Genomic DNA, 27,418 nt, shown 5'->3' on the forward strand with positions numbered 1-27,418 from the left:
CCACAAATAACCCAGAGATGCATTTTAAATAAAAGGACACATTCTACTCATGTAAAAACACGCTGATTCCCGGACCATCTGCGGGCCGGATTTAGAAAGCAATTGAGCTGGATCTGGCCCCCAGGCGTTAGTTTGCCTACCCATGACATAAGTCAACAAGCTTAACATGAGTCAACAGTGTGATGCAGCAGCAAAAAAAAGCTAACACTATTCTAGGCTGCATCAACAGACGTATAGTGTCCAGATGAAGGGAAGTAATAGTACCATTCTATATTCTGCCTTAGTAAGACCACACTTGGAATACCGTGTCCAATTTAAGAAGGATGTTGACAAGCTGGAACGTGTGCAGAGGAGGGAAACCAAGATGATCAAGGGTCTGGAAACTAAGCCTTATGAGGAGTGCTTGAAGGAGCTGGGTATGTTTAGCCTGGAAAAGAGGAGACTGGGAGAAGATATGATAGCCATCTTCAAATACCTTAAGGCTGTCTCTTGGAGGAGGGAGCGTGCTTGTTTTCTCCTGCTCTGGAGGGTAGGATTTGAACCAATGGCTTCAAGTTGCAAGAAAGGAGATTCTCACTAAACATTTGGAAAAACCTTCTGACAGTAAGAGCTGTTCAGCAGTGGAACAGACTCCCACAAGAGGTGATGGACTCTCCTTCCTTGGAGATTTTTAAACAGAGGTTGGATGGTCACCTGTCATGGATCCTCTAGCTGAGATTCCTTGATTGCCCGGGGTTGGACTAGATGACCCTTAGGGTCCCTTCCAACTCTAAGATTCTATGATTCTATTGTATCCTGTCATACAGAACAGGTAGCATTGAAGTGTAAATAAGTGCATAAGCATTCTTCGTTCTTTCTTTCTTTCTCCCCCATTCTGTCTCTCTCACACACACATGGGGGGGGGAGGTTTGGAGTGGAGGAGCATAAAACAAATAACTTTTCAAAAGGCAGTAGAATAATATCACCAAAATGGCAGGATACTCCAACAGTTATAAAGATAGCATAGCACTTGCCTCTAGTCTAAACAGTCATATGAATTTTCCCCGCCCAGCTATTACAGGTGGAGAACAGGCAGCTGCTAAATACCTTTCTAAAAGTTAAAAACGAAAATCACAAAATGGTGTGAACACAGGAAAGGCAATTTACGCTAATCCCCAGCAAAAGAATGGGTACCATTTAAAGGTGCTTTCAACACTTATGGAAACCCATTCCAAACATGTTCCATTAGTACAATGGAAATATTAGTTGTGTGTACGGGGGGGGGTGTATTTTTTTCAGAGAGATACACAATTGAGTGATATTCCTGCATCAAATATGCTTCCTCATGAGAAATCACAATGACATTTGTACCAACTGTCAGGGCCAGCCCAATACATTTTGTTTCCTGAGTTAGAGCAGAACCCAAGGGCAGTCAAGTTATTTTGGCACTAGAGGCAGAAAATCCTGAAAGCACCTTTTCCACTCCCTGGCGGTAAAAATATAATAATTAATTATAATTGCAAGCAATTAAACATCTATCAATTTGCTGCCTGTTCATGACACCCAAAAATCTGCTGCCTGAGGCAGCTGCCTCCCTCTGCTTAATGGTAGGGTCAGTGCTGCCAACTGTGAATTCATCATGCCCCTCGTAGTAACCTGGCAGGCTTTTAAATATGTCCACTCCAGCACGCTTTTGTGTGATCTGCCACTGAAAATAGTTCAATGAGTTAGTCAGACTTCACCTCATTTCATGGTTTGTTACCAGTTAGGATTCCGCTTCCTGTTTCACACACTTTTGCAGCTCATGAAAGGTGTTTGGGTCTCATTAAATAGTTGCAAATCTTCCAATTATTAGTCTGGACGAATATTTTTCATCTTTCATTGTCGCAGACCACCTTTTCATTACAAAGACCTTCTTTTTAAAAATAAAAATAAATAAAGTACATTTTGCAGAAGAACACCCACTGAATCAGTTCACTAATCCTGTAACATTATCCCTCTTTGATGCTTTCCAATATTCGTATACAATTCCACTGTAATAAGGGTCCAAATGTTACACATGAGCGATCGTTGTGCCATCACAAATCTCAGTAACAATAAAAACACGAAGCAAATGGAGGCTGTATTTTATAGTGGAAAACTTTCACTGAATGGATTCCACACACACACATACAAAATGACAGAAAATCAATGCCTGTGTATGGAAGAGGTAAACTCATTAACCAAATATCCATTATGTTCACTTTTGCACATACTGCTTCAACTGTAAACATTTTAGCCAATTATTTTGAAGCTGGAATAAAGCGTTCCACGTTTTAAATGCTTCCCCCCCCCCCCCGTTCCTTCATTATGGCAGAAAAACTGCATTCTGTATTCAATTCAGTGGGAATGGAGGCAATCAAGAAATAATTATTTCCTTGACAACCGGCTCGGTTATCATTGGTACAGAAATAGTGTGGGCCTTGCAGTTGTCAATCATGGATGAGACAGGAGGCACTCTGGGGAAAGCCTTCATGGAGGGGGGGAGCTGGGGGGAGGGAGGGATGCATTGCTAAATAACGTCCTATATCTGAGTCAGGGAACTGGAGTGAATGAAAACACTAAGTCAATAGTGAATTGGCACAAGGCTTGAAATGTTTCCCCTTCTGTTTGACATGTGTTCTCATTAGCATGTTTCCAGTATGGTATATGGGCGGCTAGAAGGGCATCCCTCTGAACAAAGCCTCCTTTATCCTGAATAAAATCGCTTGAAGGGGAGGAGGGTTTCACTCTCAGTACTATCCCGCCTGCATGGAACAAAATGTGTTATTATCAGATGACTTTTTCATCAGCAAATCCTCCTGCAGTGTCAGAGTGATGTGGCGCTTTGCGATGTCGCAAGAGTTGCCACTTCCTCTTCGAAAAACACTTAACATGCATCCACTGTGAGTCATAGGACTGCGCTGTCAACATGCCTTTTATTTCTTAGAGAGCATCTTAGGCTACATTATGAATTCAGGCAGAAAACATCAGTGCAAAATGGGGTCTGTGGGGTAAATGGACAGTTTCCCTTTTAAAATAAACTAGGAAATGAATGAACTAATGTAAGGATTGAACACACACACACCAGTTCCAAAAAAATTCCATGTATTTTAAAGGGGAAAATAATTGTTGTATGTATGTACGTTGATATTTTGCATGTAGATTTCTGCATTCAGAGAGAAAATGTAACATGAGAGGCACTACAGTTTAGACACTTCTGCTGCAAATATTCCCTCAGAAAGTGAGACAAACCCTTGATTTTTAAAAGCTGTTTGTGATTCTAGGGTGTTCCGTTTCTTTAGTTATTAAAAAAGCTATACAAGAGTGGCTTGATTGGCTTGTAACTGACATGGTGGTTTGTCTTTTTCTTCTTTTGAGTGTGGAAGCAGGCTATGAAAAAAAGGCCTTAAAAAAGCCAACACCTTTACCAATCTGTCAGTGAGTAAAAGCCAGCTAAGTCATACTCAGAGTAGACTCATTGAAATAAATGGACATAAATACTTAAGATTTCATTGACTTAAGTATTACTTAGTGGGATATCTCTTATATGGAACATCAAATTGGAATGTAATAATATAAATAAAAGAAATTCTAGCATTTATCTAGAAACTGAAACTCAAGCAAGTTCCCACAGTAAATCACAACAATTCATTTTTGTTTCCTTCATACCACCAAAGAATATTTATCATGACTAGTTTGTAAATGTCCAAAATAGCAGCTTTGCAATAACAAACATTTCTGACATTTACCATAACATATAGGCTAAAAATGGGTTGTTGTCAGTCTGTAATCTTCCTGTCTTCAGACCAAGGACACATGAACTCATAGGCCTCCCTGATACTGAGCAGACTGGTTCATCTTGCCCAGTCTACTCTCACTGGCATGGCCCTTCTAGGTCTAAAAGAAACCTTTCCCCAAAACTTTTGCTTAAGAACATTTGAACGGGAGATACGAAGCACTGAGATGGTGCTGTAATTCAAATAGCAAAGCAATGAGCTATGGCTCATCCCTAACTGCGGCTGAAGGGGAAATGGTACACTGCTGAAAAATGGACAAGAAACAGTGTCTTTAGGAGGTTGGGTGGGCTTTTAAAGCTATGGAGAATGGACTACAGGTCTTTAATAATATGTACTCCAAAATATGACACATAGCTTTAGGACAGAAGTGCAACCCTCTATAACACTTCTTTTCAGATGTTCCACCCAGCCACCTTCATCCAAGAGAGAATCCACTGCCCCCGCCACATCGGAGGACTTGGGCAATTAGCAATAGAAAAGGTTTGAGCAACCTGAAACATGAAATCTGCTGCCCAACTTGTATGGCATGGACAAAACAGCTGGAAGGATCAATGTCATGAAGATCAATGTCATGAGCTAAGACCCAGGAGCTACTTTATGAGCTAACACCTGATTTCACAAATAAACATTGCAGGGAAGGCGGCTTAATCCGTTTCACAATTAGTTCACCATCCCAACTCAAATGACAAATATATATACCAACACTGCTGGTTGTTGTTGGGAGAGAAAGCACTATAGATCCGAAGCAAATCTCCCTCCCCGCGTGGCTGCTAATAATTAGGGGGTTGCTTTTTGTTTTTGCTTTGTTTAAAGCAGCATATCCTGTTCACAAACTTCCTGCATCATGTCTAGTTTGTCTTTCAGAGGAGGAGAAGGGGGCCTGGTACAGCAGCCGGCAGTAGGACAGAGTGGCTCTGTTCTCTGATTAATCAGCAGTTCTCAGGAAACTGCTGTGCTACTGTGTGGAATCATGGGAAATGGATGACTTCAGATTGAGAGTGGGATATCTGAGCACAAGCAACCGCCATGTTAAAACCTCACTGTATTTGTCAATATGGTGTCAAACCCAAACGTGGCTTGCCTTGCAAAAGCAGCTCTGAACAATTCTGGCTTGCCCTGTCTACGCCATCCATTATTTAGTCACACTTCAGCAAGGTGCCATTTATATAACTGATTCATTCATACCTCTAAACTTTCATTTAATAATAGGCTTATTACCGAGGACCATGGAGTCTTAAAGTCTGCATTGCTATGATTTCACCAAACAGGGCAGACACTACCTAGTTCAGAATCTGGGGCATATACAGGATTGCCATCCGGCCAGAAAAAGGGAATGAAAACCCTGCCTGGTCTGCTCCTCTGCTTTTAACTGATTTGAGACACACAGCAACCCTTGGCTATCTTGCATGTTTAAGGTAAGGGGCAGTCTCATCCTGTTTCACCCCACAGGGTGGGTGCCTTGTGGAACCCCAGACCTGCACCTATTCATCTGGCCCTAGTGGTATCACTGCACCTACCGATAGCCAGCTGCTCTGAAAACTCTTCGTTCTTTTTTGTGGACTTAAACTAGTGACAATAATTTGGAGCCACTGAAATTTTTGCCTCTTATTGAAATAAATTACTTCCCTCCTCACTCAGTCTCCACTCTCTGACACAGCCTAATGTCACTCTGAAATCTTTTCAAAAATAGGTCAGGTTTCTCCAACTGACAAGTACAGACAGGAACATCAACTACAGGAGCAGCAGTTTCGGGATGATTTACATTTTCAACATTAAACACCATGACCTTTCACAAAGGGAAGGAGGGCTTGCCTTTGCTGATATGAAGGCGCTGGGCTGACACTCTCAAACTGAGCCCTCTGTGCTCAAAATCACTGGGAGTTAGACCCATTGCCTTTTGTCACAGTACATTTAGGTATTGTTTTTAGGAGGCTGGAAGCGGGTGGTGATTCTGCTAAATTTGGAGTTGGGCTTGTTGGTTTCAGTGAAGACCTCCCTAATTTTCTCCTCAGAATTCAATTACTGCTGACTATAACAGATAAAAAGTGTGCATTAACAATTTGCGTTTCTGCTATACTGTTTGGAAAAATGAGTGCTGATGCAGGGACTGGGCCCAGAGATCTAGAGGGAGGAGGGATCAACTGAGCAAATCTGTCAATTTTGATTGCTTTCAGTTTCTCATTTTTCCATTCTTCAGTTCTCCGCATTTTCCACATCAGTTTGTAAATTTTTTTTTTTACGTCCTCAAGCATTGTGCATGCATCAAATGTCCACAACTTGATAGTTGCCTGTATTTATATGCAGACTTTTACCCAGTATATGCATTTTTGTACCGAATATTTGCCTAGAGAACTGGGATTTAAACTTCAGAGAAATGCTAATTTAGAAGGATGTCTGTGTTTCAGTTCACATATTGTTCTGGGAAGTGTGAATTCGGTTAACTGAAACAAATTTCTTCCCTATTCTTACTAAGGGCATCTTGCCTAAGACACACACGCATATACACACACACACTGGAACTTTCCATCCAGGCTCTTAGTATTGCTCCTTATAAATGGGCTTTTAAAACTAATTTTAATGTATTTCCATTCATTTGCTATTCTTTGCCATAGGGCTTTATGCATAGGCTTTGGGAACACAGTATCTAAAAAGATAACAAAAATAGTAAAGAATAACCTTGCCAGAAATCAAAATAAATAACCCCTAGCTTCTCCTGAGGCACAGAACACCTACATCACCACTTGAAAATACTCAGTATTGCCCATATGATCCCACAGGAGAAGGGGGCCTGCAAAGGAGCAGCCAAGTTTGCATAAAAGCTAAAGCCCAGTCCAGAAAATGGAATGCAATAAAAGTTCAGCTTTGGCAATCCATGTCCCTGTGGAAAACTCAGAGCCAGCAAAAACAAAAACAAAACTACATTTTGCAAGACTATGAATGGCCCACACAAATAGAATCTCCATAGATGATTCTCATGATGAGTGGTACTTCTCTTTCAGCGCCTTCTGGGAAAGTTCACATCATTACCATGGCTAGATTTGAAAATAAGGTCCATATTTGAAGCACTGTTAAAAGAGTCACTGTTATTTAGAGGGGTAGGGAACTGCATTCCTTAAACAGGTGATTTACTATTGTCAGAAATGACCGTCCCAATATGATCAGTGGAAAGGACCTTTTCAATAGTGGGCTCCTTCAGGCAGAAGGACTGGAATGAATGAATGAATGAATGAATGAATGAATGAATGAATGAATGAAGTATATATTCAACTAAAGTCAGCACTGAGTGCAAATTTCAAGCTGTGTGTGTGTGAAAGAGAAAGTAGTAATGTCAGAAAACCCCCACATTTGACATTTGTTTCTGATTTCTCTGAGACTACAGCTTCCATCCACATGGATTTTCAGGAAACTCTGTGCCCCCACATATGCTTACTAGAGACTAAAACACTTTTTTTTACATTCCTTAGCCAGTAATGAAAGAGTTAATCAAGAGACTCTCGTTTTACTGAGGTTCCTTTCCTCTCTTTCTATTCATTTCAGCCTCTAATCCACCCATTGAATATGTAAACAAATCAGAAATTACAAGGCCATTGACCCAGGTTAACTGATCATGTTAATAAACCTTGGGAAGATTAGCAGCTTTATGGTCATGTTCCTATCACATAAACCAGCAGGTGCCCCTCTCAGTACAAAAATGGAGGCTGCCAAGGCTTTCTTTAGGTTGTTCTGTCCAAAGAGAACTGCTGATTCTTTCAGCCTAGGAAGTTGCACACACCCTATAAAGACACCCATTACTGCGTGGAAGGTTAACTCCTGAGAGGATTCGCCCACCTAAGCTAAAGAAGTTAACCATAATTGGTGTGAGGTAAAAAAATAAAAAATAAAAAAGGGCTTTGCTCCATACCAAAAATATATTGCTTTCAATTTTGGCAACAGCATTAAAAACAGCCTTCAATGACTCAACGAATTTCATAGAGATATAATTAAGCTTCCCAATCCTGTGGTGAAATCAGAGATATCCACATTTCACAACTGAAGAAAATTGAAGGAGAAAGCTTTAGCAAGTTGGCCAAAGAGAAAGCCAGCATTAAAAAGAACACTGAAAAGTAGGGAATCCATTTACAGCGGGCACTACCCTTGCCCTGGATTGTCTGAACATGACAAAAATCTGGGTCAGTAGAATATTTTGTACTTCTGTAGGATTCTGTTTGCTTAATGAATGGAATGCAGAAATAAATCCTCCACTGCAAGGAGCACATGAAGCACATTGGTGTATAGCACCACACTGCTACACTTCTTTAACTGGCCCCCTACACATGTCTAGACTTAACAGTGAATTGTGCATCATCACACAAAAGATGAAGGACACAGAAGATGGAGTCTTTCAAAATGACAGAGCCTTCTTCAATAAAGGGGTTTCAAGTACTAACCTGTAAAACATGTGCAATTTGCTTTTTTATGCAGCCATAAAAACTGGGAAAGAATTGAAAAACCTTGAGTATTGTTCTTTTAAGGTCTATGGATGAAAGAAGGAAATGAAAATAAGGGCATGGGAAGTGACATCCAGTTCCAGCTCTTATCTGGTATCTCAGGAAAGGCTTTCTGATACCTCAGTGCAACAGAGGTGAAGTTCTGGGTGGTTTGTGTCAATGTAACAGCAGCAGCATTCTACTGATCTCACTAAATTGCCTGTCAGCTGGAACCCCATTATAAAATGTTCCTGCCAAATATTAGGAGTGTCAGGTTGTGCCAACATCACTTGCTCCAGGGTAGCCAGAGTGAGTCACTGAACTCTTGAGATTCACACTGCAAGTTCTTCAAAGAAGCAGCTGCGGTTTTTGTATGCACAGCAGACAGCGCCTTATCAGTACTGAATAAATCATGAAAATATTGAAAACAAATGTTTTGACTTATTCCTGGCTAGAAGGTGTTAAGGGATGTCTGTTTATTTTCATACATATTCAATACTTTGACCTCTTCCCTGTGTCTTTGTGACATATTTACCTAGGGGTCTAGGCATATTAAAAACAAATGGAAATGAAAAGGAAGAGCTGCCTGGTCCTGCAGAGTTCTGGAGTGAACAGGAGAATGTTAAAGACCACCAACCAATGACTAAAAATTAGATTGAAACTAGCAGTTTATATTCAGTTTTTCTCCCCCAAATAACAGCCCAACTCTATATGCATTGAATTCTAAAGCTGTATGTTGTTTCTGTTTTACAAACTCATAGAAAATGTACCCTTTTGTGTAGGAAATAACATGCAACCTACTACACATGTAATTGTGCATACATGTAAACATTTTGTAACATATTACATGAAGCCTAAACTCCATCTCAGCAGTGGTTAGTAACTTGGGCCGCAATCCAAAGTGCACTTACTTAAAACTGGGTTCCATTGAGTTCCTTGAGGCGTATATCTTCAAACTTGCAGAGCTTTATTCCAGGGTTCATCATTTGAAACATATCCCTTCTTCCCAATTCCTGGGGATCCTAACAAATGTGGCACAATACAGAATTGACAACTAGCTGTGGGAAGAATGTACGGCACAAGGAACAGCTCTGGTACTGCAAAGGATGCTCTCAGATGATAGTTCTGTATTTGAACAAGTACTACATTCAAGATAACTCATTCAACCCTGGACCAGCTGAATAAAGCTTTGTGCCAAATAACATTGGGGGGGGTACACACTTTCATTTCATACATTATCATTATCATCATCATCACATGACCTGTTCTACCTTACCTTCCCCTACTTCCATGCACACAGCTGCAGAGGCAGTCATTTCTCTGTTCTGTTAATTCAACAATGATGTACCAGTCCACACATGATCATTCTTCTTTTCGTGCTATGCAGACTACTACGCTATTTTCAAGCTGCTCCCCTTTCACTTGATAAAAAACCATCTGCTACAGTGGAGTTAAGAGAGCATGGGATCAACTCTCAGCCTTCACTCAGAAGTGTTAGATCATTGTTACTACAGGCAGCAGAATTGGGATAGGATTCTTTTCTATATCATGCACAACTAGATGGGTAAACTACAACTAGATGAGAGGATTAAATGCCTCAATGCCCACCTCCCACCTAATGTTACTGTTTAAGGCTCTTGATTGTGCATAGACAGCCATAGCCCTACTAGTTCCGTACCTGATGTCAGATGTGGGGCAGGGAGGCATGTTTTGGGGAAACAGCCTCTGGGCCAAACTGTAACCTGTGCCAGGCTAACTTAGGACCACAGTTTCCCCTTCCCTGATCTAAGCTTTGGAACTACGTATTTAATATTTCTGACAGTTAAGAACTAAAAAGGTGCTTCTAAATGTTTTGAGCACAGGGGTAAATTACTGAGGCTGCAATTCTAAGCACGTATTTCTGGGAGTAAACTCCATTGAATATAGTGGGATTTACTTTTGAGAAAACATGCACAGGGCTGCACTTCTTATCAGAAAATTGTTCTCTGCATATTGGTAGTGACAGGGGCTTCGCCTACAACAATTTAGCAGGGAGATGACTTCACTGGTGCTTGTCCCTCAGGTATTATGAAGCCGTCTCATGAGGATGGTTTCACTAACCTTACTTGACAGCAAATAATGCACAGCCTGCATGTATCCACAGCAGGGGCTCGTGGCAAATTCTAGCCCCTTGGTGCTTTGCGCACCCAAATCACGCACAGCTTGAAAAACAAGGGCTTCTCTCCTGGAGGTTTTTTTTGTTTTGTTTTTTGTTTTGGTCTGTAGCCGGGTCAACCCCACCACTGAGTATTCAGGCAACTGATTTGGGATTATCATGAAATGACAGCGAATTGTTAGCTCTTGTTCCTTATTATTATTATTGAGGGAGAGCCGATTACAGCATTTTCTACCTCAGGCGGCACAATAGATTTAAACCTTCCCGAATTTTGGGGTGTGGAATTGCTGTTCCTCCTCAGGCAGCAGAATGCCTTCGGACAACCGTGTGCCTAGCCTTTTCTAAAGCCCTGCAGACTCTGCCTTCATTATGTATATTTTGAAATATTGTGCATTTAATTGTTTTTATTTTACATCTCTGCAGTTTAAGACACTGCGGTTTTAGACTGTTGTAAGCCACGCAGAGAAGCGGGTGGGGGGGGGGAGGGAATGGAAGAGATGCCTCGACGTGGAACAAAGCTAAGCTCTGGCAAAGCGGGCAACTTGGGTCCAGCCACCCCACACACCCGAGAGGAGAGAAAACCCTCCCAGGGTACACCGCGGCGACGGCGGCTCCTTCTCCCGCCCCTTCCCGCTTTGCCTACCCTGAGTCATTCCATCGGAACTAGCGTAGTTGTAGTAACGGGGCGGGGCGGAAGGGAGCGGAGCGCTGCGCGGGTGGGAGGTTACGAGTTGAAGCCGAGGTGAAGCGCTGGCCCTGCCTCTGAGCTCGCCGCCGCTTCCTCCCCCCTCTCCCTTGCAAGGGCACGCGGCTTCTTTTGGAGCTTTTCTTTCCCGCACTTTCCAAGGCGCGCTGGATAAACCAGGAGATGGCAGCCCCTTGGCTAGGGGATGGGAGCAGAGCCCAGGAGTCCGGGGGAGGCCCTCGGCCAGACCCTTCTCGAGGAGGACACCCATGGGGACACCGAGAGCCTGCAGTGCAAGGTTCAAGTCTCCCGTCCCCTCCTCTCCGACGGCCTGTCAGCCCGCCAGTGACGAGGACGGCTTGCAGCGCGAGATCGAAGAGCTGAAACGCAAAGACCTCGCCCTGGATCAGGAAATAGCGCAGCTGACAGCTGAAGGATACAGCCCGGAGGAATTAGAAACCCACATTTCTCTGCTCCATGAATACAATGAGATAAAAGACGCCGGGCAGATGCTGTTGGGCAGGCTGGCGGTGATCCGAGGGGTGACCACCAAGGAGTTGTACCCTGAATTTGAACTGGACGTGAACGACTAAGTGCGACACTTCAGACCTCTAGACTGTCAACGTTCAGGTCCCATGTGGTGAAAACACAAGTCTTGCAAGTGCAGGTTTTCCTGGAAGCACTTGATGCAGCCAAAGCTGGACTATAATGATGCAGTTGCACCAGGGCCTATGTCTGCAAGAAGCCCTCTTGCTGTCTGCCAGCTCACTGCTTTGCGGTATACTCGTACAATAAATGAATAAACTTTAATTCGATATGAGTTTTCTGTTTCATGCATTCCTTTCGTTGGAGTTTGTGGGAAAGGGTAACCTTTTTTGGGGGGGACAGGGCAAGGCCCCCAACCATCTTTATCCAGCCTTGGATGAACTAACAGTTTTTTTCCAGTTTAACACTTTTTCCAAGGTAATGGATGGAGAAGCTGCTGAGCCTATTTTCTCTGCTGACAACTGACGCAGAAAGGCTTTTCCTGGCACCTCTGCCCTGGCTTTTGACACCTGAGACGCGCGTTGTCAGGAGCCACGCTAGTTAGGGTTTTTTGTGTGTGAGTCCATTGTAGCTTTATAAAACTATTTGTAACCTTAGGGTGAAGGGGGCGAGTAATAATAATGGTTCAGGCAGGGATCGAGCTCCTCCTCCCCACCGCCCCACATGGAAGAGCCTTTCAGACCCGAGATTAATAATCCTGATGTGTTTGTTCAGCCTCGGTTAACAAATCCTGTCACGACAACGCCACGCCCCCTCATATCACTGGAACAATGGCGGGACTGTATCATCGCTGCAGCCTGGCTGGCGGGGCCGGAGCAGGGAGAGAAAAGGATGACAGCGGGGAATTCTGCCCGGGCTCCTCGAAGCCGCGCAGGCGCGTTGCGTGTCCCCATTCGGAGCCCTTCTCAATGTTGGGGGGAGGGAGTGTGGGGGGAGAGAGAGAGACACGTGACTGTCTAGTCCGAGGCCCAGTCAAGTGGAGTTAATTCCCTTCTGTGTTCGCAGGCCGCGGCATTCCAGGGCTGATTCTCCCAGGGTTTGGTTCTGCAGAGCAGCCAAAGGCGGAGCTCCCTGCGAAAGCTGCAACCCGAGCGGTGTTTCCAGCCGGAGCTCGCCCTCTCTCCCTCCCTCCCTCCCTCCCACGCCACAGTTAAAGCTGCTTTTCTTTTTTTAGCCTGAAAACAAACCAGCCTCAGCAGCTCTAGGCATGGGGCAGGCAGGCAGGCGGAGGACGAGGAGGGGGAAATGTTGAACAGCTGGGCAGAGTCATCATCGCTCTGGGAAGGAAGGGCGGGAAGAGAGAGCGAAGGGAGAATCTGCAGTTAGAGAAAAGCCATCCAGAGATCACCCAGGAATGTGTTTTGTGTTTCGTTTTGCAGCCCACTTTCTCTCCCAAAATGGAGGACAGCAGCTGGGGGTGAACAGCAGACGTCCACGCCGGGGGGGGGGTGAGGGGCAAAGGGGTTGCTCGGGGTTTCAGAGGCAAAGTTTCCTCCGTAAAGGGTCGCAGACCTCAGCAAGGATGCCGCCTTGCCCACTTGGAGCCAGCTAAATCGGGGGACATGCGCGCTTCGCCTTGGCTTTTCAGACGACCACCAAAAGCTGGAAAGAGCCGAGTTGTGCCAGTGTGTAACCACACAAACATACACAGAACGGGAAACAGGCCGTCCTGGCTGATAATATGGCCCCAGAGAGCCTAGCCAGGGGCTGTTTTTGATTCCCTGCCCCCCGCCCCCAATCCGCATTTTTGTTTATACTCCTCCCCTTGGTTGAAGCATCCGGCTAAAACACCGAGGGGCTTCTGAAAAAAATCGTGGATGTCTCACCTAAAAGCGAAGGAGCAGAGAAAGGGGCTTGGAGGACTAAAGCGAGTTTAACAGGCATTCTAACATTCACCCCCCCACACACACACACACGTGTAGAGGCGAGGAGGGCAATCCATCCCATACTATTCGCCTCGAACCAAGCCACCTTGCTACAAGCACGCACCATCTTTTTGCCTTTAAAAAAAATGCACACCAGGGATATGCTCTTGCCTGGAACTGTTTTCATATTTGACTACAAACAGATGCGCTTCTCCCCATGTGCTCTTAAAGGACTTCCAATCTAGCAGGAGAATTAATGTTTCACTGTAGGATGTCTCGCCTCCCTCCAAAAAGAAAAATGCCACCATCGCCATCCATCCTAGGCTACAATCCTATTTCCACCCAACCGTTAATCCAGAGGTAGTTTTCTTTAAGAGACATGCAAAGAGTAATCACTGGCCTTCGGCTCTTGTAACTGATATGAGGAGATATGTGGCTTTGATAGAAGTTACACGCTGTAAATGGAGAATAATGGCTCGACGCCAAGGGGGAAGCTGCGCTGCTTTCAAGACTAACTTTTGTAAGAGTCAGCATAACAGTGACACTCCAGTCCTCTAATGCAAATCAACAGGATGTGTCACTTTGGCACGGACAGGCCTGCCGGCACACAATACAAGCAACCCTGTTATGAATGGGGAGGTTTTTTTTGGGGGGGGGGGGAGAAAGAGAAACACATCAGCAGGAAGAAAATGGCCAGAAGCAGGAGAGAAGACTTGCTAACCCCCTAGCACACTGCTGCTCTCAGGAAACAACATGCCTCCCTTTAAAAACAAAGAACAGGCTAATTGGAGAAGAAAGCTCAAGGAGACCGACACCGTTGCAGATTGGCTCTCACTGCAAAGAGCATGAAATCCAGAAACCTGAAGCACAAGGACTGGGCTTTATAGGATCTGAGTGACACTTGAGCCACATTTCTATGCAGGGCACTGCTTTGCTGTTTCCGTTTGTTGTAGCCAGAATAACTAGGGCCACACCTCCTGATTCAGCACCACCACCTCAAAATTAGCCCATCCCTCTTTACTGCAGATATCTGGTGTGTTTTCCATGGCTTCTCAGCTAAGGAATTTCTGAACATTTAAAAAAATGTCTCCCCTGATATGCATGTTCTGCCTTGTTCCCGAAAATCCCCCAGCTGCTTTAGGACGTAGCAAGGAATAAGCTACTCTTGGAAAGCTGTATTTTCAAAATGTTTAGTTACCACCCCCAAGCAAAGAAACCCTTAGCATTGCAGAGGAAATGAAGGAATTCCAGTAAGTGACACACGCACACCCTTCTCCACCAAAAAGAAAAGATTATGGCTTGTCAGCTCTAGATGACTTTTGAAAAGCCTCTGCAGTGAGGATCAAAGAAAGCTGGCTCATATGCCCAGACTAGCTGCTTAATGGGTCAGAGTAAAATGAAAGGTCACATGGCTGCAGAAGACCTCCATACAACAAATGCCCTCCAGCTATGGTTAACTTTAATTAACTACAGTATTACAATTCACAGCAAGCTTGTTTTTCACACATGCCCACTGTCTCTTGACAGTCTCCTTGTCAACAGAAATAGGAGGGGGGGGGAGGGGGAAGGAGTCAGACTACCTTGAAAAATATGAATAAAAGGGGAGAAACCCTGCAAATTAAAAAGAAGTCTCTGGGGAATATTTGGGTACAATAAATCCACTATAGGAAGGGGAGGAACTTGCTATATTTCTGAAGACATATTGTTGACTGATGCTATTATTTCTATTATTTAAAATTCTAGGATTAGGATAAACATACAGCACAATCCTATTCCTATTTACTCAGAAATACGAAGCATGTATTCAGTGAAGCTTACTTCCTAATAAATACCTGTATTTATGTTTGCAGCCTTACATATATATTGCTCATTGGTCACTTAAATAATTTCAATCCATATATATTCCCGTATGCTAATCACACATTTTAAAAAACTTTTTATTTTTTAACAGAACAAAATTTAGGATTATTTTGTACATGTTTATTCCAATCTAAAAAGACTTCAGTAGGTTATGAGATTCATAGCATTAATATAATCCTTTGCAGAAAAAGTAAAAAGAAAGTTAATCTTTTTAAAAAAATAATAACAACATAGTAGTATCCAGAGGTGAATCCCAAACAGGCAAAGAAAAACACTACAAAGAGGCTCAGCTCTGGTAATCTAGGTACACAGTAAAGTCCTGAACCTTAGAGCTTCATTTATCACTACTGACAGGAACAGAAACCAAAACTGTAGTACTAGCAGTAACCAAATACAAACTCAAAGGCCAAGAGGGCTGTTTTAAAACGTCTTTTCACATCTGTTTTTCAGTCCACCAAAAGTGCAAATGCTACTGGCTGCTGGCAACCTATGGCACTATGGACTGGGGCCCCCAAAACATTGTTGATGTTTCGGTGTGAGGATTGTTATGTACCTTTTCTCTAGTTTGCTTCACTGAAAATACCTTTTCTCTAGTTTGCTTCACTGAAAAAAAGGCAAAGTTCAGGCGAGGTTTGTTTGCATTTTCCAGCCAGTCAGAGGGGCCTGTGTGTGTTTACTCTGCCTGTTGATCTGGTCACCCAATAGGCATTCTACCAATCCAGATCTCCTGAAAATGCAAATGTTACTTTCACAAACTTAGCAAGAATGAATGCATTTGTCCATTGCCAGGAGGAATGCAGTTTCATTTACTTAAGTCAATAAAAGCTCTCCAATGGGGTGGAGGAAGAGGAAGCAACTTACATCCCCTATTGCTTACCAAACACAGATAAGGATTTATTTGATTAAGAACTATTTTCAAGCTGACAAGTTACATACAACTAAAATACATGCTACATAAATCTGGCATATCACCAATCCTCCATGTAATTAGGTTGGTGTGTATCATCAATGCCAAAATTTAGTGGAGACCTTTCCTGACCCCTCCTCTGCACTACCTAATTAGCTCGTGCCTAAAGGCTTTGTGATTTTTTATGAAGTATGATATATACATGAAAATAATAACATCCACGATCACCACTGCCATCACCCTATGTATGTTTACTCAGCAATAGTTGACTAAATTCACTGAGACTTACTCTTAGATACTGTGCATAGGACTACCATTTTAGTACTGTAATGTTATTAGATACTGTTGTGTTATTCTTTTTAATGAAAAAGGCTTGAAACCAATTCATGCTATAATCCTACACACACTTATCAGGAAGTAAGCCGCACTGCACTCAGTGGGACTAACCTCTGAGTAAACATGCATGAAAATGTAGTATTAGTATTTAATTCCATTGCATTCCTCACACAAAAGATGTCTCTTGTGGAACAGAAAATCCTTGCAGCTGGGAAGGGAAAATGAAAGGCAAGAACGGTGAATAGGAAATGCTTAGTCAGCAACTGTTCTGTCAATATTAAAAGGTGAAATGTAAGCAGGCACAGTGCCAATGGCTAGATATGGTTAGATAGCCTCATTAGGTAAATCTCTAGTTGTGTATGTACAAATGACCCAGAATAAAACGCAGGTTTGAAGCAGAATAGTGAGGCAATCAAAAGGGGCAACATATTTTGGCCTCCCTATTGTCCAACTAGTGGGAAAAGAAAAACTTACTCAGAAACTATTAATATCAATTGAATTTATTACAATTTACTAAGCTCCAAGGCACATTACAGTGTTCTGTTAACTACAGAAATGTATAAAGGACAAACAGAGCAAGTTTTCCATGTACAGCAATTTTGCTCTAGTGTTCAAAAGCTTTCGTGCATCAATAAAGCAAAAACAAAAACAACATGAAGATCGAAAATGTTCAGGTCAATAGAAACAAACTGAAACATTTTTTTTCTTTACAAAGTTGCAAAAAAAATCCCACCCCTATACCACTCCCACCATTTTGCAAACGAACAAAAAGAAATTAAAAAACAAACAATAAAAGATGGAAAGTAAAAGTAAAAGACTAACACTGGGCTTTTAAAACATAAGCTGTCACCATTTTTGTAGCATTTTTTTAGGCATCAACACTGGCCTTGGCAAAAAGAAAAGGTTTTTTTTTTCAATTTTCTTATTTTAGAGAAGTGCATACATTTACAAAAATACACACCAGCAGCAGGTAATCGCTAAGGGCTATTTAACTGTGTACCTAGCCAACACACTGCCAAAGAAATGAGAAACAGGTATTATGTGGTAACCAAACAATATTATATTCTGTTTTAACAAAAACAAAACGAAAAAAGAACAGCTCTATCCTTCAAATGAAGAAGGGTACATACCTTTGTTTCAAAATATAGAAACATACGACGAAAATAAGGTCTATACATAAGACTAAACTTTTTGCAGTATTGTCCCGCGGGTTGTTTCTCAATATTCACAATTCTCCATCTTCAGGCGTCTGAAGGGAGTCGCCTTGGCTGTTGGGATTGTTTTGTTTTTTAAGGGTCTCTCTCCTTTTTCACTTTCACGTCCCCCGCTAAAATGGTCGCGATCTCGCCCTGCATAAATGCCCAAGGCACGTTGGAACCGACTAAGGGGCATTTCTCGCCGCTGGGGCAATAGACTTCGCCCGTGGCCCCCTGCGCCTTGATGCTCTCCCGGGAACACGGGAAGCAGAACTTGTGGCTGGGCACCGAGGGGCACTGCACGAAGTGCGTGTCCTCCAAGCGTTCGTGGCAGATGGTGCAGCACAGGGGTCCGCTGTTGGCCATGGGCGAGTCGGGAATGTTTTGCGGGTGCACTTGGTCCATGCCCGGGTGGGCGCTGGGCGGCGGGGGAGCCACCTGCAGGTTCATGTCCCCGTTGCGCGACGCCAGGCTGCGGCGCTGGCCGGGCACCGAGGCGGGCGACACGGGGCTGCTGCTGTTCCTCCGCGTCGACGTGGTCGAGTGCACCGAGCTGCCGTCTTTGGGCGAGTGCGCGTTGCCCAACGTGTCGGCCACCGACATGAGCGCCGCCATGGGCGACTGGCCGTTCTGCGGGGCCGACTCGGGCGGGGTGGTCCGGTTGGAGTGAGGCCCCAGCGGCGGAGGGGGCGGCGGAGGAGGCACCCCGCCGAAGCCCCCCGCCGACATGGTGAGCTTGAGCGCCTCGCTCTGGCTGGCCATCCACTGCTGCCGCTGCTGCTCCTCGCTCAGCTTCAGGCCGCCTTCCGAAGCCGAGTCCGAAGGCTCCGGAGAGGCCTTCCTCTTGCGCAGGCCGCCGCCGCCTCCGCCTCCCGCTCCGGGCCCGCGGCTGGAGGCCGGCCCGCCCGCCCCGCCGCCGCCGCCGCCGGAGGAAGAAGAGGAGGAGGAGGTGGGGGTCCTGGGCAGGCTGACGAGGGCGGTGGGCAGGATGGGGCAGGAGGCGTCGAGGTAGGGCTGCGGCAACATGTCGGCGCCCACCATCTCCTTGAAGAAGCGCACGGACTCGGGCAGCAGGTCGCCCAGCAGGCGCCAATCTCCGGAGCCGTGCTTCTTCTCGTACTCGAGGTACTTGAAGCCCGACGACAGGCCGCGGCCGAAGTCCTTCATGCAGTCCTGGTACATCTGCTTGGCCACGCCCGAGGCGGAGGAGAAGACGGTGCCCGAGCCGCTGGGGTACTCGATGAAGAGCTTCAGCTCGTAGTCCAGGCCGGGCTTGGAGACGGCGTCGAAGGCGAAGACGCGGCCCAGCAGCGCGTGGTCCTTCTTGAAGCGCACCTCGTAGGGCGTGCAGCCGGCCAGCGTCAGCAGCGTGTCGCGCACCAGCTTGGGCTTGCTGGCCCACTCCTCGGCGCGGTTGCGGAGGCTCTCGCTCAGCTCGGCCAGCGCCTCGGCGTTGCGCTGCTTCTCCTTCAGCTCCCGCTCCTGGTCGCCGCTGCTCGACACCGAGCCGGGGCGCTTCCCGCACGGGTCGCCCGAGGAGGACGTCGAGGACGACGACGAAGAAGACGACGACGAGGACGACGAAGAAGAAGCCGGAGGGCCCCGCGGAGGAGGCAGCGCCACCCCGGACGAGGCCGGCCCGTTGAGCAGCGTCTGCGGCAGCAGGTTGGGCGGCACGTTGAGCTGGGCGCCGCCGCCGCCGCCTCCTGGAGGGAGGCCGCTCACCAAGCCGCCGTGCGCCGCTCGCCGCGACGACGAGGAAGACGACGACGAGGAGTTGGGGCTCTGGCGGTTCAGCTCGGGCGGCCCGTCGTCTGGCGCTTTGGGGAAGCCGTTGGGGCCGCCCAGGCCGTTGGGCATGCGGCCTCCGTGGCTGCCCGGCGGCGGCGGGTACTCGAAGCGGCTGCGCGGCTCGCTCAGTCCGTAGCGCTCCAGGCCCGACGGCGCTTTCGAGGAAGCAGCGTCCACATGGTTCAGCTGCTGCTGCTGCACGGCAGCCGCGGCTGCTGCAGCTGCCGCTGCTGCCGCCGCCGCTTCCTTAGCCGACAGCGCCACGGCTTTGACGCCTACGGGCGGCGGCGGCCCCGGCGATCGCCCGTCCTGGAAACAACCGTGCGCCCGCTTGAGCTGCCGCGCGGTCTCGATGACGAACTCAATGCGGTCGGCGCCCTCGTAGTTGACGCAGCCCCGGCACACGGGCTCGCTGAAGTCCCAGATCATGGCCCACGGCATGCGCGGCAGATCGCACAGGTAGCACGACTGCCGCCGGGACGACGACACCTGCGCTGCCGACATGGCTGCTGGGGGACGAGGAGGACGGCTTCGGGCTCTGTCCGGTGCGCGGGCGCTGCTGCCTCAGCCGCTAACCTGCTCCGGCCACCCTGCGCTGGGGGTGGGACCGGCTCCCGGTTTCCCGCTCTTTGGAGGGGGCGGGGGGCAGCGGGCGAGTGAGAGGCGGGGGGGGACCTTCCCTGCTTCTCCGTTCCTTCCTTCTCGCCTTCCTTTTACCTGGCCTGGCGGGAAGCGCTTCCGAGTCTCCTCGAGCGAGGGGCGTGAGGCGCGGGGAGGGGTTGGCTCCCCTCCCTCCCTCGCTCGCTCCCTCCCGCCTTCCTTCCTCCCTCCAGCAGCTGCTTCTGCCGCTTCTTCGGTGTCTCTAAGCGGCTCCTGCTGCTGCTGCTGCTGCTCCTCCTCTTCTTCTTTCGCGCTGTTGGCGGCGTGGAGGAAAGGGGTGGGCGAGAAGAGACGTCGCCGAGGAGGGAAGCTGAGCGCGGGGCGGGGGCACGGGACCAGCGGAGCTCCGCTACCTGCTGCTGCTGACCCGAGCGCGGCAAGGTGGGTGGAGGAGGGTTTTGGGGAGGGAAGGACGGGTGGACAGAGCGGGGTAGGGACCAAGGGCGCCCCCGGAGCGAGCTCCTTGGCGGTGGCGGGGTGCTGTTTTGGCAGGCGGGCGGGTGCGCGCGCCTCAGGTTGGCGGCGGCGGCGGCATCCTCGCGAGTAGCAGCAGCGGCGGCGCCGCCAGCTCCTCCACTCACATCCTCGAGCGCCGCTCGGAATTCGAATCGAGGGGGAAGCCGGAGTGTCACTCTGGGCTGCCGCCGCCGCCGCCGCGCGTTCCGAGTGCGGCTCTGCCCCTCCTCCTGGCGCGGCGCTCCATTGGCCTCTCGCTCGCTCCGCTTCCGCGCTCCCCCCAGCTCGGATGCCACCTGGGTGGGGCGTTCACGTCACCGCCGCGCGCTCGCCCCCCCCCCCCCAGCCTTTGCAGTTCCCCTTTCGTAGCACTCGCTGGCTGGCTGGCTGGGCAGCTCCCTCCCGCGTCTTCTCCTCTCCCCTCCCGCCCCGCGCTTCCTCTGTGTCTACGGACAGGGAGCCCACTTGTTGCGTGGAAATTGCGCATGCTCGGCACCCTGCCCATTTCCTCCCTCCTCCCCTTGTGTGTGTACAACCGCTGAAGCGAGGCGAGCTGCCCCTTGGAAACCAAGGAAACTCTCTCACACACACGCACACCGAAGGCTATGTTTGGAAAATTAAACACTGGCTCTTCCCCCTCCTCCGCCCCTCTCTTCTTCCCCTCTCCTTCAAGGCAGCTTCCCCCAAAGGGGGAAAGCACATGGAGGAGAATACTATTGCGCCTTCCTGGCTGAGTTTTCCTGCCTGCACGAACGTGTCGGGTTGTGGGTTGTTGTGGGGGTTTTTTGGTGAGGTGTTTTTGCCCTGTTTTGTTTTCCTTCCAGCTCTGGGCGGCGCTAAGTGCTCCTTCTAGGCTCTGGCAACGGCACAATTCGCTGCTGTCAAAATGGAAGGCGAATATGTAGGAGGATTTGGAGACATTTCCTTTGGTACCCTGAGGCTCGTCTGCCTTGTTTATAACTTACATGAGGAGTGAGCTTGCCCGCTCGCTTACTAGGAACAGTGCATCATTTTCAAAAAGTATCAATTTGGAATGTTTCTCCCTCTTTGGATCTTCTTGTAATGACACACACACACATAAATATTTTTGTCAATGCTGCAGCCCCCTGCTATTAAGCCTGGGCTCTCTAATGCAGCTCAGTTTCAAAGAGAGACTTTCTTGAGTGAAGAACTTCCGTGAGATCTATCTGTAAAATCAGGGAGGCAGGGAGCATTGTGTGCCCATTTTCCTGCCTTCCACAGTCTGGGATTGCAAGGAACTGGAAGGCTCTCCACTGGGCCAAAGCAGGTGAGCGTCTCTCTGATGCTGCTTCTCCCTGCCCGCCCGCCCCCCCACCGCAAAGACCTAAGATACTGGGCCGCCCTTTTGCTTTGAAGTTACCGCCCTTGCTGGTTCTGCATGCCCAAGCCCCTTTCCCTCAGCCAAGGCAAAGGGGTGGCTGTGAGCTCGGCTTCCTCTCCCCGCAGCTCGCCGCTTTCCGTGCCTGCAGAGCCTGGAGCTGCTCTCCCCACGCCCCAAAGAACAATCCTCGTAAACTTTCCCTGCCGGGACTCGGGTTGCGAAGAGGCTTGCCTGCCAGGCGTCCCTGGGCAGGCTGCGATCCGCGTTGCGTCACCCACTCGCACTCCTGCCCTTGCAGAGTAATGAGCTGCCCGGGGGTGAGTCAACATTCCTCGGGGAGAAGAAAGGGTGCTATCCGCGGAGAAACCGTAGGATATTATGAGCTGGGTTGGGATGGCTAACCCTTGCCTTGGAATAATATTTACTTAGCTCTTTGCTGAGGAGGGAAGAGAGGTGGGGGAAGAAACACTGAAAGAGCCTTTGTTTTTATTCAGAGTGCTTATGCATGCATAGGGCCACGCCCTTCTGCTTCATCTCAATCCAGAATCATTAGGGCAACCTGCTTCTGGGTTTACAAGTGTCACCAAGGAGGACCAGAACACACATTCATTCCCCAGTTTGCATAGAGCTTTCAGTCACCAACCCCTGTGTGTGTGTGTGTCAAGGATTCACCAATCCTTGTTTGGAATCTTGAGGAAATAGCTTTCTTCTGCTAAAATTAGCACCACTGTCTTTCAAGTATTATATGCTTGCAGTCAAGATTTAAGCTGCAGTCCTATATAAGTCCCTGGGAGAAAGTCCCATTGAACTTAATGGGCATTGCTTCCAAGGTGATGTATAAAGGGGCTGCTTTGTTACAGCACAATTCTTTTCACATTTATTCCTGAATAAACCCCACTGTGTTTAAAGGGACTTACTTACCAATAGTACCAGTAAGTCCCATGGGACTGCAGGGGACTCGCTTCTGAATAAGAGATGCATAGGATCGCACAGTCATCTCAAGTTTCAACCCTCCAATGTTGTTTCTGCTAACTCAAAGGTAGCCCCATTTAACATGGGTGAGTGTCCAGTAATGGAAGCTGTGGGAAAGACACTAGGCACCAGCACTTCTCCATCCAGTTGCCTTCCAAAGTAAAGGCTTTCTTTTGGGAACATCACTGCAGTAGCCCATTTCATTCCCTTCTGGGTACCACCGCCTTCTCGATAAGTTGCATGGCCTTTAATACTGCAGTATGGGAAAGGCAAAAAGTAGGCCCAGCCATGGAAACGTCTGCTAGAGGGGGAAGCAGGCAACAGGAAGACAGGATGAAATTGGCTGGAATAGAAATTGGGTCATTGTAACATGTCACTGACATGGTCATCAAGGCAAAACGCTCGCAGAGGTCTCTCCCAAGAGCCTTTTCTAGCTTTTTACAAGGCTGGAATCTCCTTTGGGCTCTGTATTTAAGGGTCTGGTTTCTAACGCACATCTCAGAATTCTGTCAAATGCAGTGGGAATCCCTTGACACAAGGTCAGAATCCGTGTGTTCTAAAGAAAGTGGATGAAAGCATTGTTTTGGACCACCGACAAAGTGTTTCCAAGGCTGCCTTTTCGCCACCACTGCAGTGGAGTGATATCTTCTGGACTGGAGGAATTCCGCCTGGATTCTCCAAGCGTGACCTTGGACAAGAGTCCAGGGAGCTTCTGGCCGCCTTTCACTGGATGTTCCCTGGATTGTCCAAGAAGAGCTTAACATCCCGGATGCCAGCCAGCCAGCCTCTTGGCCCAGCTGGATGGAAGCAAAACTGGACCTGCGCCAGCTGAGTCCTGTTCTCAAGTCAGATGAAATTGGTTTCTGCCTGAAGGACTTTGGTGTGGCTGCAGGTTTCCTGCTGTGCTTTCCCTTTCCTTTGACCTGTGGGCTCTCTGTCCATTGAGATTTCTGTGAAGAGGCTGAATGGGACCATGAGGGAAAGATGCCTGACTGTGGTTCTGGCCTGAGACTTTCTCTTTCTGCTTGGCAGTTCTTGGAAGGGCCCACTCTTCTGCAGCAGCACTCTCTTGCTTGCCTTTCCGATTTCCATTGCCGGACACCTTCATGGTGAGGCACCCTCCGGATTAAAAGCACTCCGACCCCTCACTTGCCAAATAGAGCCCCTGGGGGAGGGGGTAACCCTCACCTCCCTGGTGGTATCGGCAGGTTCCTTGGCTCCCCAGTGCAGCATGAGCAAAACCCAAGTCGAAATCCAGCATGCCTTTATGAGGCCAACCAAAAAGGCCACAAAACAGCAAGCAAGCTTTCCATTTCTCCACAACTCTTCAACAGGCCAAGCAAAGTGTGAAGCAGAAGGGAGAAAAAGTTGGATTGGTTTTGAAGCCATAAAGTCTGCGTTCATATCAGTTAAGATAGGAGTGGCGGAAGAATATCAGAATATTTTCAGATAAGCACTTTCAAATGGGTGACTTAGAGAGTGGGGCTGTATTTCAGTGACAGGGCACAATTGCCTTCCCATGTACCTGAAGGTTCCTATTTGTTTTTACTCAATGACTCATCAACCTTGATTTCCAACTTTGGGAACATGCTGCTGGCACCTACACTGGAGACCCTCCATCTTCCTTGGAAATACCCCCTCCCTATTTTTTGGGGGGGCGGGAGGGAGTGCTTTGGAAATAATGGTGATGATTGAATGAGAATGCCCTTGAACATGTACAAAGCGCCTGTTCACCCAAGCACTGAATAGTGCAGCGTCATACCCATCATTAATACATATTTGGGTTAAGGGGGGGATGCTTCCAGGTCACAGGCAGTGCGTCTTGTTGGAGGGTTTAAGTCTCTTCACCTCGCTGCTTTAAAACATCATGCCCCTACACCAGGCAGAGCAAACCTTCTGAAGGGCGAGGAGCTGGCACAAAGCAAGCACAGTTGGTGCAACAGGCAAAAAGGAAACCAACACAAAAAGCGAGGACACACCTCTCCAAGCCACCTTTACCGGAGGAGGGTTGTGGAAGCAGGGAGGGGTTCTCGGTTTATCAGCAGCTACCGAAGATAAAAGAGGAGAAAGGAAGGAGCTGGGGTCACGTTGCTCCTGATGAGTCTGCGTTCTGCTGGCTCTGTAGCTGTGTCCGGCCTCTGAGATGTGCACGTTTTAAATGGAAAAAGGAAAGCCCTCCGGTCCCCGGTCCTTATCATGGGCGAAGGCGGGAGGGGCAGCTTTCCCTCTCCCCCCAAAAAATCAAGTAAAAAAATACTTAACAAACTGACCAATTGCGTCGCAGATAACTCGGTTCTGCCGCCCCCGCCCGCCCGCCAACGTAAAGCCTCTCCTGCTTATAACATAAATCATGGCTACGCTCATGTTGCTTATTTAGCACTTGTGTAATCTGGGGATTTAAATAAATGAAATTAATAGTTATTAACAATGGGGCCATGCATCTGCCTGAATAGGTTTATAACACACAAAGAAAATCGAGGTGTGGGGGTGGAATAAAAGGAGAATAGAGTGGGGGGTAGAGGATGAACAGGGGGAGAGAGGAGCGAACGAGCTAAGGCAGCAGGAGCAGTGGACCCACATAGCGGTTCAGTCCTTTGAGTCTCGGGTTTAGGGCTCCGGCTCGCCCGCAGACCCCACGTCGCTTGGCCGGAGAAGATCCAGCTTTGTAGGAATCAGTCATCGCTAGAAAGCAAACTGCCCCCGCCAGTTCCTTCCCCGCGGTGGAGCAAGGGGGACTCCTTACGAGCCTCTCCAAAGCTCCCGTTCATTCCCGCGTTGGTTAGCAGCAACTAACGGGAATATGACGATCACGGATGAAATATGGATCGGGGAGGGGATGGAAGAGTGCGCGGGCGGCGGCGGGAGGTGGTTGTTGTTGTTTTGGCGAGGTTGAGTTGTCTGCTTCAACCCAAACCAGCTGCCACCTTTCCAAAGCAATTAGTGGCTCGAGGAAGTAGAAAGCACAATGCTCCATTAAGGAGTCATAAAACAAATGCACGACAGTATTAAATGCGTCTTAAGGAAAATATTTAATAAAAAAAAGAGGATGGGGGAAACAGGACGGCTGTCTTTGCTCGGTATATTGGCTCCAGATTTTCCGCATCGTCGTAAATTTCGGAGCGAAAAGATGCTCTCCAGCCTGTTGTTCCTTATGACACACACACACTCGTTTCACATCTCTGCCTGGGTGCAGAGATCATTACGCCGTAGAGCAGAGGCTCTCTGTTGGCTGCCTCCAAAAAAGGTGTCTTTCCATCTAATGGGGTCTTTCAAAACAAATCTCCCCCAGCCAACCCCACCCCGCTCTCGAAATCTATAGCCAAGCCAGGTGAGTGTATGCATCTGACAACTGAGGTTAGAAGTTAGAATGAAGGAAATCTAGTCCACAAAAGGCCGCGCCATCATCGGGGTGTTAGTCTTGATGCTACCATCCTGCCGTGTTTTGAAACTGCAACAGACAGACACCTCTCCCTCTCTGGAAACTAATGATAATAATAAACCCACACCAGTAAGGGGCGCCTGATCCTGTGGTCCTAGGAGAGCGGGGCGGACAGCCCTTTCTATAGAGACAAATAGGTAGAGGGCAATTTCCGTGCAAGCCTATGGCTGTAAATAGAGACCCTCTGCCAAAGCAGCTGGTTTTGTTTTTCAAGCTCGGCGCGGGGAGGGTGGAGAGAAGAGTATGTGGTGGAGGGCCAGGGAAATGTGTTCCTGAATTCCACAAATGCTTCGGAGTAGGAACCAGTTCCAGACTGGTGTCAGATGAAAAGTTCTCCCCTCCGCTGCCAGGAGGTGTCTGTCAAAACACCCGAGTTATCCGCATAACAATTATGACGCCATTCTGTGTTTTTAAAATTTCGTTTCATCAGAGGTGTTCCCTTGTAAACTGCACAGACGGTGTTTTGCATCGCTTAAAAAAAAAAAAAGATAAGATAACCGCTCAAGTATTGGGCCCCTTTCAGATTTTAAACTTCTCTTTAAAAAAAGGTCTTCATGTTCTCTTTTCTGTTTTAAGTGGCTCCGATGCTTTCCTCCCTTTGTTCCCTTCGCTCAGGTGACATTTTCTTTCCCTTCACAAGTTTTTTTTTTAAAGTTTAAAAAAACCCCACACAAAACCAAGACTTATTTATTCCCTCCCCCTACACCCACCTCTCCCCTTGAAACCTTATGCATTATTGCCGCTTTAAAAAAAAAAAAAAGACAAGAAAAGCCTCAGCAGTTGCTTTCGTTTTCGACACGTCGTACCAGCTGATGCCGGATACTGACTGCCACTCATTTAATAGCGCCAAAGAAATGACACAAATGATGAACAGATTAGGATTCTCCCTCAACACACACATCCCCCATTGTGAGCTCTGTGCCGCAGGACCCCTTAGGACAGCCT

General features: G+C 47.6%; 2 protein-coding genes and 1 long non-coding RNA gene across 5 annotated transcripts in view; 1 reads left to right on the forward strand and 2 right to left on the reverse strand.

The window, feature by feature from the left end:
• The window catches only part of LOC310766567, an 89,990-nt gene extending 79,666 nt beyond the window's left edge, over positions 1-10,324 (reverse strand). For all 3 annotated transcript variants that reach the window (XR_014550258.1, XR_014550259.1, XR_014550260.1), the window contains exons 1-2: positions 9,942-10,324; positions 9,175-9,285 (exon numbers count right to left, since the gene is read on the reverse strand). This is a non-coding gene — a long non-coding RNA (uncharacterized lncRNA). The remainder of the gene's footprint in view (positions 1-9,174; positions 9,286-9,941) is intronic.
• Positions 10,325-11,073: 749 nt separating this feature from the next.
• Positions 11,074-11,918, forward strand: SWI5 (SWI5 homologous recombination repair protein). Its single transcript, XM_083621935.1, has one exon. The coding sequence runs from the start codon at positions 11,373-11,375 to the stop codon at positions 11,694-11,696; it is 324 nt and encodes a 107-aa protein (XP_083478061.1). The 5' UTR covers positions 11,074-11,372; the 3' UTR covers positions 11,697-11,918.
• Positions 11,919-17,101: 5,183 nt separating this feature from the next.
• IRF2BPL (interferon regulatory factor 2 binding protein like) lies at positions 17,102-27,132 on the reverse strand. The gene has a single exon (XM_083613819.1). It carries the CDS (start codon positions 20,106-20,108, stop codon positions 17,907-17,909), a length of 2,202 nt encoding a protein of 733 aa, XP_083469945.1. The 5' UTR covers positions 20,109-27,132; the 3' UTR covers positions 17,102-17,906.
• Positions 27,133-27,418: the final 286 nt, after the last annotated feature.

Source organism: Podarcis filfolensis (genome assembly GCF_964270895.1).
Source record: "Podarcis filfolensis genome assembly, chromosome: 1".
In the NCBI taxonomy this organism is placed as follows: Eukaryota; Metazoa; Chordata; class Lepidosauria; order Squamata; family Lacertidae; genus Podarcis; species Podarcis filfolensis.